Raw genomic sequence first — 12936 nt, forward strand, 5'->3', positions numbered from 1 at the left:
AGCAATAGAGCTACACAGAAAGAACTAAAGGCTAAACAAGTATTTTATTCTCACAGAGTGTTTTCTCTGAAGTAGACCAGAGCTCTCATGGTCACATTACATCTAGGTCAAAATGAAGTTACTTACCAAAAAAACACAAAAAACCCCCTCTCCTGCTTTCTATATTGGAATTGTTAATAGTAATAATACATTTGCTGATATCTTTGTACATTGTTTCTCTGTGTACAGATCACAAACAGAAGGAATTATAACAAGCACTTTGAGCTCGAGTTTCAGCTGCTGTAAATTGGTCTAATTGCATTGACGTTAGTAGAGGAGTTTTGTGAGAAGTTGTTCATTGATTTTGAGGGAGCTTCATTAGTTTATAAAGAACATGATGTTTGCATCCTGTGCCAAACTTTATGTTTGTATGTCAGGTCTTTCTTTTTTCCCCTTTGATTTTCCACGCCCCCCACTTCAGACATTATCTGAAAAGTTACTGCATTTGCACATGGATAGTAAGATTTAAGAAATTCTGTCAGAATGGAATGTGGAGGCAGTAAAGTATTTCAAAAATTCCCACTCTGACTGCATAGTTGTTATCTGGAATATGTGTGCTTTTTGATTTTCCCTGAAAACACTGGAGTCTTTTTTTTTTTTTTTTTTTTCCCATTCTCTAAATGTAATCCTGGCTGTAATGGCCAGGAATAGACAGGCCTGTATTGTAATTTTTCTATATTTCACTTCTGTTGAACTTCCTTAAAAAAAAATAAGCACCTTCAGCATAGCTATGCTTTTTCTAAACGTTGTGTCCAAATTTCTGAAAGACCAAACTGTTCTATGGAAGAAATCTTACACTGTATTAATTTTCTAAATGATGCATCTCAAGAAAGTTACAATTTATTTGGTGAGACAGTTACTCATTTACAACTGCACCTCTTTTAAGTTAGCATCATTACCATAAATACCTTATTACAATGACTTACGTTGCAGGTGTACACACAGAATTTTCTTTCCTAATCATAGGTTTTTATTCTATTCACCAGTTAATGCAAGGCCAAACAGTAGTACCCAGTTAACATTGAGTTATGTAGGATATCAAAACTCCTAATCAATTAATCTTCTTAGGAATCTGCGTGCCTTCTGCTTGTACTGCTAAAAATAATACAGCCAACAGTTTCTGGTTTATCTTGACTGTAATGTATTCCATGCACTTGTTTGTAGCAGCAAAACCATCTTAGGAACAGGAATTCAAAAATGATTGAACGGGTGAAGGAGAGGTCTGTCTAGTGTGTTGCTGTCTTTGTCAATGACAAATAGTAAATGTCAAGGCAAGACAGTAAGAACATCACAAGCCTATAGTGAAACCTTTTGCAGTGACCAGTGTTTTATGTCTCCAGGGTTGCTCAACTGGAAGTAATAACACAGTACTTAAAACGCCCAATGGATTTTCCTTATATGACCTTGTACCTCTGTTCTGCATTTACATATAATAACGAATACCTGCAGCATTGCATGGTGCGCATTCCATAATGTTAATTAGTGGTCAGAAAGATCTCAATTTGTTTTTTATATCCTTGCTGCCTTTTGACTTCGTTATTTTTAGTCCTGCATCTTTCATAGGATTTGAAATGGTAGTGAAGATTTGAAAAATTACTTTCTTCACTGAAATAAAAATTAATAAAACTTAAAATTTACCTTTCCAAAACTTTACTGTTAATCAAGTTTTGATTTGGTGTTAAGGTTCTCAATATATCTTTATTGCTTATAGAGCTAGTGATTAATTTCTAATAATGCTTTATGTAGTGTTTTAATATTTATATTAAATTAATATGGAAACATTTATATTTGTGTACTTTAACAGTGAAATATAGATACAGTGAATACAACTCAGTAGAGAGGGATTTGATAAGATGAAATTTGCTTAAGATGTGAAACAGTGGTTTATAGACCAAATATCAGAACACATCACAAGTACCTCTTCCTTGTGGTCATCCACAAAAAGAAACATTTGATGTTTTTTCTAATTATAAGCATAATACTGTCTTCCATTTTCAGCACTCTAAACACCCTTTCATAAAAACTAACTAAAATAAGCATTCTTACCCTACAGAATGCTGTCATGTTCTACTTCCTGATATTTTTCTTTTAGTACTTTGAGTGATTTAAGCAGCTTGAATTATGACTGTAGTTAAAAAAAAAACAAGCCAATCTCTAGTAATATATCATGTTTCATTTTTTTCTTAGCTAATTTCTCTATTTTCTTTTTCTTCTGTCCCCAACAATAGTTCAGCTATTTCCAATTAATATGTTAGTGAAGGGAATGTTAAATCTGGAGTAGCTTGTGTTTGTGAAAAATGTTACTGTAAGCTAAGTTTGGAGAAATTACTTGAAAGCTAGTATGCTGAGCAGTTTTCACTGAAAGTGTAAGCTTTTTTCAGACCTTTTGAAAATGCATCTGAATTTGGCCAATACAGTATTCACTGAGAAACAGCTTGCAGATATTTGTCAGACACTTTTGAGATTCTGAGAATCAAGAGTACCGGAAGAGCCTTCCTCACTGATCATGCTTCAGTCCAGCACTGAAGAGTCCTACTTTAGTTTCGGTAACATTTTATGGATCTTCTAGGGTTTAGGGCTTATTAGCAGTGAGCAGCAGAACTCATCAAGGGAGCTGCCCATATCAGTTGCTTTATGGCCTCAGTTTATATATTTATTTCTGCTTATATTATCTCTGCATGCCTAATGAACGTAAAATGAATATATTTCCAATATTAGTCTAGTTTAATTCAATTTTTCTAAAGCATTTTGATTGAATATGATGTGATCTGTTTAGTTGCATCTGTTAAGAGTTTCTATAGAGATACATGCAGAGAACCCATACCTCATACTAACCTTTGCCAACCTGACATGTTCTAATCAAATTAAATAGTATTGTTCTATGTGGAGAATATAGTCTCAAGTCTGAGCTGTGCCCTCAAGTAAATGTGTATTGTGTTTTTTAGTAAGTGTGGAATAGATGTCACTGATTTAGGCTCTTCTGTCTTGATTTATGTTGTGATTTCCCTAACACTTCTAGTCAAGGACCAGTCTAAAGCGTCATTGAAAATACTTGGTTAACACTGATTAAGTTTATGATACACTTATACACATAGCTTTGGGCTCACATATAAGTGCTTTGCATATATTAGGTTATCATTCCATACATTTAAGTTGTATATTAAAGCAAATAATAGACTAAAGTAATTGTAATACCGAGAACGGTGTAAAGGTAAAATCTAATAATTAACGCTCTTGGGACAATACAGGAGAGAAGTTCTGCATGTGGACATACACAATGCAATTGGTTTTAGCAAATAACATAGCTTATATGTATTCTTATATATATTCTTATTTTCCAGCTCTTCTTTTTTTGTGTGTTTTCTCAAAGACTACACTAAACAAAGACTGCAGTTTATATTTGTCAAACTGAACAACCAGGCACCAGTTTGGTGCTTGTGCCTTTTTCTTATCAATATAGTGTGCCTTCTACGTGCACACTGTAAGGATTTTTTTCTCATTGTAGGACCAGTTTTATGGTCTCCACTGAACAGAACTTTGACAGCCAGATGACTTCTAAGGTGGTTAATGAAGCACTCCATCCTGTGTAGTCACTTTATTTCCATAATAATTCTAATTCTAATTATAGGATTAAAAGAATTATCTCCATCACCTCTGAATTTGAAACGTCTGTATAGAGAGACGCTGGAAATTGAGCCCATCTTGATAATTATTTCTCCTGGTGCTGATCCTTCTCAAGAACTGCAAGAACTTGCCAGTGTTGAAAGAAATACTGAATGCTACCATCAGGTCAGTCTTAGACAAGCATAATGATTAAAAAAACCAGTTTGTTAAAATTTTACAGTAGTGATATCTGGTTTACCTTGGTTTTTAAGGAAGTTAGTATTTAAAAACATAATTTGGTGTCTGTGTGTTTGTTCCCACCTATCTTGCCACTAACTTCTGATTCTATTGGCAAAATGGGTTGGAGAAGAGAGACACAATTAGTGATCTTCACAGAAGCAGAATCCACACAAGAGGCATTATTTCAAATTGGAGATAGGCAAATGAGAAGATAGATAGAGGAGAACAAAAGAGACCGAGAATTGTTATACATGCTGAAACTACCTTTTTTTACTGTGGAGTAATTAAAATATGAACAAAACCCACTGAAAACTAGACTTTGTAATTTCCTCTACGTACAGGACTTGCATCTTTCTTTCTTCAACAGGAAACATAAATCAGATGTTCAGTGTTAGTGAATACTGTGGTAGTTTGGGAAATTCTATAAAATATTTGGAGAAGTTTTATAAGTAAATGTTAACCAAATGATTGTTGATGGGATTTCCAGAACAGATCACTTATTTTCAAGTCTTTTTAAAAGAGTGTTTAAGATTGACCATGTGGGAAGGCCCTTAGATTTCAAGAATAGACATACAACACCAAAATTATTTGCCTAGCAGTATAATAGTTGGGTTTTTTTGTCATGGTATACAACTTCTTCCCTGTTTTGCATTTAACAGAAAACTGAACTGGGTGAAGATGATTTCCCTCTAGCAGACTTTAACCAGGAATTGCACTGTTAAGAAATCACTTTGTATTTTCTGTCTCTGTTTCAAAATTGGATCTATTCAGAGGTGTTGAAAACTTTTCTTTTTTCAAGAAGAAATATACTGTAGCTGTTAAATTCATAGAATAACCTAGTTTGGAAGGTGCTTCTGAGGATCATCTACTTCTACTCCCCAAGATGGGGGAGGTCCCCTCTCCAAGGATGGAGATCCACAGTATCTCTGGACAACTTATTCTCCCATGAGAGTGGTCAAACACTGGAACATCTTTCCTAATATCGCATCAGTATTTCCCATATTACAACTTGTGTGTGTTGACTCATGTCCTAGCACCATGTGCCTCTGAAAGAGTCTGGCTCTATCTTCTCTGCATTCTTCAGTCGGGTAGTTGTAGACAGCAGGAAGGTCTCCTGACTGCTTGGCTGAACAAACCTTGCTCAGTGTGCCCTGACCATGTTGGTGGTCTGCTCTGGAGTCACTTCAGTATTACCATGTCTGTCTGGTACTGGGAAGCCCCAAACTGGACACAGTACTCCAGATGGGGTCCCACAAGTTCCAAAGAGAGGGGAAGTATCACTGTCTGGGACTTGCTGTAAACTTTTACTGATATATCCCTTTATGGGATTGGTCTTTGTTGCAAGGGCCCATTGTTGACTCATATTCAACTTGCTGTCCACTAGGCCCTCCTTTTCTCCAAAGTCGCTTCCTAGACATGCCCCAGCCTAGGAGGTTGGACTACTGCATGAGGTAATTCTATCCCAGGTGTAGGACTTCACATTTGCCTTGAACTTCACGAACTGCCAACGTGTTTCTCCAGCCTGTTCAGGTCCATCTGAGTAGTAACCCTGCTTTCTAGTCTATTGGTTGCTCACCCTTCCCCCCACCCCTTTTGGTGTTATCCATTAGCTTGCTGAGAGTTCACCCAGTCACGTAACCCAGGTCAATGATGAAGACATTAAACAGTATTTGTCCTTGTACCAGTCTCTGACGGATACCACTAGTTACTGGGACACCACTAGCCAGCTGGACTCCACTGACCAACCTATGAGCCCAGCAGTCCACCCATTTTTCTGTCTATCTTATTTTTCACTTCTCCAGCCCATAATTCTTCAATTTGGTGGTAAGGATGTGGAAGACTCTGTCAAAAGCCTTACTAAAGTAAAGGTATACAATATTCACTGACACCTCCTTGCCCACAGTGACAGTCACCTCATCATAGAAAGCACTGTTGATCAGGCAACAAACTCATGCCTTGCAACCCAAACTGAAGTTGATCAGGCATGAGTCTGTATCTGTAAATCTATACTGGCTGCTCCTTATCACCACTGTGTTCTTTATGTGTTTAGAAATGGAGGACTTTCTCCATAACCTTCCCAGAGACTGAGTAGAGGCTGATCAACTGGTAATTACCTAGATCTTTCTCCTCCTTGCCCTTATTGAAGTTAAATGTGACATTTTCCTTTTCCATCAGCAAACACCCCAGATCAACATAACCTTTTGAAGATGAGAGCAGGGAGTGACAGTAGCTGGCCCCCCAGCACTCTTGGATGCATCCCATCTCATCCTGTGGATATTTTTAGTTCTAAGTGTGTTGAGTGATTTCTAAATCTCTCTGTCTGTACTGTGGATACTGCTTCACTCCTGACTGTAGGTTTGAAAGACCTGGGAGGCCTGAGAACAAGACTCAGCAGTGAAACCTCAGACTAAAAGGACATTGAGTACCTCAACGTTTTGCATATGCCTTATTACTATGCACCCTGCCCCACTGAGCAATGGGTTCGCAACTCTCCTTGGCTTTCCTTGGCTGACTGGAACCTCACAGAACTCAAGAAATGTGAAGTCCTCCCCTTGGGAAGGAAGAAACCCTTGCAATGATACAGGCAGTAGATTGACTGGCTGAGGAGGACCTCTGCTGAAAAGGACTGGAAGGTTTTTGTAGATGACAAGCTGGACATGAGCCAGCACTGTGCCCTGCCAGCAGAGCAGTCTTTGTGATGACCTAGGAACAACTTTTCAATACCTGCTGGAAGGTTTGAGAAAATGGACGGAGACTCTTTCCAATCAGGCATGGTGGAAAGAAGAAATAGGAATAAATGGTAATGAGAAAGGTTACAACTGGATGTAAGAAGAAACTTTTTCACCATGAGAACAGTGAAACAGTTTTCCTGGTGCAGTAACATCCTCTGAGGTTCCCAAGAGTCCACTAGACAAATCTCTCAGCTCCTGGTCATAGGTTTCCCTACTTTGAGCAGGAGATTGGACTAGAGACCTTCCAGGATCCATTCCAACTCAAATTATTCTATGATACAAGTGCTTTCCTAATATTCGTAATACATAGTACCGATATGCTTTATACTTCTCTGTCATTTGAAATATTCAGAGGAGGGGGGTTGTTATCTAGATGATCACTGGTTAGCATTGAAATGGAAAAAAACAAGTTCAATGTTGCTTTTAAATAGTCCTTAAAATTGTGCCTTTCCTAGAATGTGCACTGATATAATATATTTTTCCCATTAGATTGTAAAGATTTAGACTGTACTGCCAGCTTTATCTAGCTGTGAATGTTTCAGAATGCATATTTATTACTCTGCCACATGGCTTTTTGTGTTTATCTCTAAATATCCTTTTCATGTTGGACTTAAATACCATACCATGTTGCATTTTAGATTAAGGAGCGGTACTCAAAGCTAAGTCATCTGAAAATTGGCCTACTAATGAGAATACTGTTGTTATTATTTTTTCCTGCACTTTCTCATGCAATTTCAATAGATTTTTCTTTTATGTTGTATTATTTCTCATATGGGATAAAGAACAGACCACTAGATTTGTGTGGTGTATTACCATATTGTCTGGTGGCTTTCAGTTATCTTTTGGCTGTTTTAAAATATTTCAAGATATTATACTCAGTTTTATTTAGGCAGAGGATATCTCTCTATTATCATATAAAGCGAAGGCCCCAAGTTTCTTTGATTCAGTACAGTTTTAGTATAAAAAGACAAATTTCCTCTTAAGGGATATTTGATGAAGTTATAATTGCAGTAGTTCTATTTTGCTATAGCACTAATGCCAAGACAAGACTTTTCAGATTGGTTCAGTGTTTATGTTATGTATAGCGTCCAATGAGATTCTGAGGGAGAACTAAGGTGAATGTACTCTACAGATAGTCTAACATCAATTGTTAGTAATTGTGCCACAGAACAAATCCTTTATTTTCTGTTTTCACTATTTATCTGTAAATTCAGTTTTAGATCTTTGTATGTCCATTTGAAGATCCAAATTTATTTTTAGCAGCAATATGGTACTGTAAAAAGATGAGGCAAAGACTGTTTGTTAAGCAATTCATATTTCCCAGTAGGAAAGAGTGTAGCCTTAGTTTTTCATTAATCTTAATGTGAAATTGAGTGCTTCTCTTCGTAGGAAGTACTTCTATCTTACAGTCAAAAGAAAAATTGTTCTCATTTATCTCTTGTTTTTATTGCATCAGCAGTTCTGTGGTAATATCGTTTAGTCACTGATATTTAAATTACTTTTTGAGTTCCCAGGGAATACCATCACTGTCACCAAGTGATGTATTTTTTTTTTCCTTAAAAAGACTAGGTAACGTTGTTTCTTAAGAAACTGGTTAGATAGGTTGTACAGAAAAACCTATGTTTTCCTTACTCTTTTCCCTACTTTAGTAGCTTATCACATTAGAGAAAATTCTAGTAATCTTTAGCACATCTTTTTTACACATATACTCTAACTTGGAAACACAAATTTGTATTTAGCTGTTAAATGAGGTATGATAAATTCCAGATATGACTGTGTCTGTCATTTCAGATTGCAATGGGCCAAGGCCAAGCTGACCTGGCTATTCAAACTTTAAAAGAATGTGCACGCAATGGAGAATGGCTATGTTTAAAGAACCTACATCTTGTTACATCTTGGCTTCCTGTATTGGAAAAGGTGAGGATAACTAGAGAAGAATCTATTGGAAACTTGACAAAATTAGTATGTAACATATCTGAAGCATTTCAGGAATTTCCATGGTAATGTTTAAAGTTCTAACAATTTAAAAATAAACCTTTGCTGTTTTCTCAATCATGAATAAGATAAAATGTTTCAGATCTAAACAACTTATTCCTTTGTGTGAGCCCTTTAATTTTCTTTTTCTTTGAAAACAAAATGATTATGATTATGTTCTAGAGATTATAAAACTGAATGGATTGTGAGAAAATCTGTTAAGAGTTTTTTGAGCTGTATTTCCTTCAAGACACATACACAAAACTATTGACATTATTCTCAAGTGTATTGTCAAACAACTTCTGTATCCGCAGTGGAAAATATGTCTGTTTCAGATGTACATAAAGCACCAGCAGTATGTTTTCATATATTCAGTAATTATATATTTTTTGTGAAGCCTTTATATTTGAAATAGCATTTGACAATATTTATTCCCTTGGAAATCCATTTTCCTATCTTCAGTCTTCTGTGAATCATATGTGAACTGGGCATCAAACAACTAGTTGAAGAAAAATTAATATAGCTATACAGTTGTTGAAAGTCATTGAGATCTGTTGTTGATATGCAGCCCATGTTCCAACCCTTCATCTTTTGAGATGTAGCCTTCTAGTGTTTTTTTACTTAAAAGAAATAAAGAACTGCCATATATTTTTATGCTCTGAATTTAGGATCTGGAGGGGGGAGATGACCATATTTTGACATAGCTGTGATGAACTTCAAACTTCAGCACAGCTAACATATAGAATGTATGGAGACAACAAATCTTTAACTATAGTCTTTTAAATAACATTACTTGTAAAAACAACTAGATTTTTAAGATAATTTTCTAATTTAGGATATCGTAAATTTGTAAATACTGTTCTGTATATTAAAAAAAAACCCAAAACCTGCTTCAATATATAACATCTGTTTAATAGGAACTGAATACATTACAGCCTCAGCCAAACTTTCGACTTTGGCTTACAACTGAAGTTCATCCACAATTTACCCCGATTTTGCTTCAATCAAGTCTGAAAATAACTTATGAAGTAAGATCTGTTTGGAAAGCATTTATTACATGCTTACAATGAATGAACTTGTATGTACAGTGAAGTATATGTTTAGATAGAAAAAAGCTTGGATACTGTGGACTATTTACATAACTGACTTTGCCTTATATTTCAGTTTGATATAATACAAAAAATACTATGAATTTACCTTGAGAGATTTGTGATGATCATTTGTAATATGTATGTGGAAATTTTCAGAAGCTGTGCTTTAAAGGGAAAGTTTGTAAAATTTGTTTCCAGATATTTTTTTTCCAATTGGAAGTCCCAACTGAAAATAAATTCACCTAGGGGAAGTATTTGTTCTGTTTTGTTCTCCATATTTTTTATGCATTTAGTCAGTGTTTCTTAAAAGCAAAAACCTACACAGGTGCTGGAAAGTGAGTGAAAAAAACAAGGAATTCCTTCTTCTTGATGAATGTCCTCATCTGAAGATCACAGAATCACACTTTCTCTTTCTTATTTTTCTTTTTGACCCCATACTTAATATTGACTTGACCTTTCAAGAAAAAATGTCTCTCCTCCCATACAGTAGAAGATGCAGTTAAAGCCCTTTACTAAAAACTGAGAACTTTGCTTTCAGAATATCTCAACCTAAGGAATAACTGGGACCATGCTCCTCCAACTTGTTGGACAGTGCTCTAATCATTAATGCAGTTATGCATTAATGCCCATTATGGAAATGGTGGATGTGGGGTGCTACTAACTCTTCCATTGCTTATGGGATGTGGAGATTTTGCCTACAGCTAAACCAAGAAGCTGTGACCTTTTATAGTCTGACATTGCTGACTTTCAAGAAGTCAAAATTGTTACACTTTTATATTGTTTGCAGGTATTTTTAAACTTCTGGGGTAGCTTCTTGATTATATTGAGATTTTCAGTGGTACAGGAACTACAGGACTGTCTAGGATTGCCACATTTATTTTCATCTAGCTTCCTGAAGTTACTGATCCCGCTATCTTGGAAATAATTGGAACTTTGCACTGATGCAATGTTCTAAATCTTTTTGTTACTTTTTCATTTGTAGTAAATATTTTGTTACTGAGAAATAGCAATGATAGCCAGTGACTTGGCTAATAATATTTGATTATTATCTGATTGTAGTATGTCCCTTAACTGTTACCAATCAAGATGTTATTTTTAGTATAAGATCATTCTGTTGTTAAGTCTTTTATTACAAGCAGATTTTTTTCCTTGTTAAATTTTAATTAAGTACTGTTTATCATTTTATTAAATTATAAATCATAAGTTAGAATTTCAGAAAATAGTACATAGAAGTATCAGGTTTTCTGTTTAGAACGGTGTTTTCCCTTTCAATGCAGGCCCCTCCAGGCCTCAAAAAGAATCTCTTGCGAACCTATGAATCTTGGACTCCAGAGCAAATTAATAAAGAAGGAAATGTGTCTCGAGCACATTCTCTCTTTTGTTTAGCATGGTTTCATGCTGTATGCCAAGAAAGAAGAAATTATATTCCTCAGGTAATAATTTTTTTTTGCTACCTTTTAAAAAAATTATGCCATTTATTAGCTTTTATACTTGGAAGTATTTTTCATCATGTCCAGAGATGAGAAAAGCTTGGCTATTTCTGGTGTCTGCCTTCATTACTGTCTCTGAATTAATTCCAAAATAAGATCTTGGTAGCCTAAATTCCTGTCCATCGATAATTGCTACTGCATGCATGGAGTTATTTTGTGATTCATGTATTAACTGATACTGATGCAGGAGTGAGGTCTCATGGAAAAGAATCTATGAATCCTGTTTGCTTGGGACAGGAAAAAATATTTTGGAAACATATATGATTGAATGGAAGACGTGAGAAAAGAGACACTTTGTTGGGAAGGAAGAGATGACTGTCTACTCTTTCTACACAAACCCTGTTCAAAGAGAAGGAAGAACAAGGGAATTGACTCATTCCTTATAAGGATTATAATGATTTTCAAAGACTGTGGTGTGTTTTTTCCTTAGATAAATTTTTGTTTAAAGCAAACATTTATTTCTGGCTGAAGATACTTAAATTAAACAGAAAAAACCCTCAACCAACAAGATGTTTTATGTCTTGTTTATTTTATTTAGACTAGGGGTGAGATTAACCTGTCATCTGAAAGATTTGGTCTGGCAGAACCTGGAATGTTTGAGAGTCTTTTTCTAGTTTTGACTTCATGATTCATGAGGTTGTTTGCCTTTTGCAGTAATAGACTTTGAATATAGTGTTCAAGTAGAATAAGTGAAAATATTTAAAGTACCGATCTGACACGTGAACTCTCATTTGGCTTTGTTCAAATTCATGTTCATTTATCACTAGCTTTCCAAGTAACACAAGATAGGATATTACTGTGCTTTCCTTAATTCCACTGTAACTGTGTTTTTATATTTTGCTTATGATTACCAGTTTCTAACATTGCTGGACTGCAATTAATCCCAGCTAGAAGCTCTTGTATTTTATAGTGAATTTCAGGTTGTTTTGGGTCCATATACAGATCTGTCAAAAAAATACATGAACACTGTTGAGAGACTTCAGCATTTTTCCAGTTTATGACCTTCAGGGTGACTGGCTGATACTTTGTGATCCATGGGGCAGCTGTAGTCTTGACCTGAGACTGTATTCATCTCACTGGATCTGTGCATGTTATCTGACACATTTGCACGTTTCTTATCATGAGTCATATGCACCTGTTCCTATAATATGATCTGTATGGAAAGGTACAGTCGTAAGAAGATACAGCAACCAGAGATACCTTTGAGATTGGAATTTCCTAAATTCTGTATCATATATCAATATTTATTTATGCTTATCCATTTACATTGAGAGTTTTCTGTGAGAATTACATATGCATTTCACGTTAATGCTGTATAAAGAGTTTTTCCACCAAGAACAGAAAGGAGGTACAAATTGAGAATTATTAAAATATGCATATGGTTGTCAGCATTTTCACTGTAATAGTAGCAGTAGTTGCTTTATTCATTATATTTTTTTCAGTCTATAGAGAAGTGACATGAATTAAAGAGTAAGATGATGGAAGTATGACGTACTCTGTGTTTGACGAATCAGACCTATTTATGAAAATCCAAAGGAAACTGAAATACAAAAAAGCCTTCAGAAATAAAATCATAATTCGATACATGATCTAGTCACAGATATCAGCAAGTTTTGGTTGAAGTAAATACTTCTAGGAAATAAAATAACCTTAAGTTTACATTCCTTATACTCAATGTATTCTAGTTTGTGTAAGTATGTAAAATTCAATGCACTGGTAGAGCTGATTTTTTTTTTTTTTTGTTGTACCTCCACTGAATGTTTCCAA

The 12936-nt window shown here is 35.3% G+C and overlaps 1 protein-coding gene across 1 annotated transcript in view; it reads left to right on the top strand.

The window, feature by feature from the left end:
- The window catches only part of DYNC2H1 (dynein cytoplasmic 2 heavy chain 1), a 175089-nt gene that overhangs the window by 95839 nt on the left and 66314 nt on the right, over positions 1 to 12936 (top strand). The window contains exons 76-79 of the mRNA XM_042792803.1: positions 3668 to 3828; positions 8406 to 8531; positions 9506 to 9616; positions 10957 to 11112. Of these exons, the coding sequence (XP_042648737.1) occupies positions 3668 to 3828; positions 8406 to 8531; positions 9506 to 9616; positions 10957 to 11112 (554 nt within the window). The remainder of the gene's footprint in view (positions 1 to 3667; positions 3829 to 8405; positions 8532 to 9505; positions 9617 to 10956; positions 11113 to 12936) is intronic.

This window comes from Tyto alba, unplaced genomic scaffold (assembly GCF_018691265.1).
Source record: "Tyto alba isolate M040663 unplaced genomic scaffold, T.alba_DEE_v4.0 Super-Scaffold_2, whole genome shotgun sequence".
Lineage (NCBI taxonomy): Eukaryota > Metazoa > Chordata > Aves > Strigiformes > Tytonidae > Tyto > Tyto alba.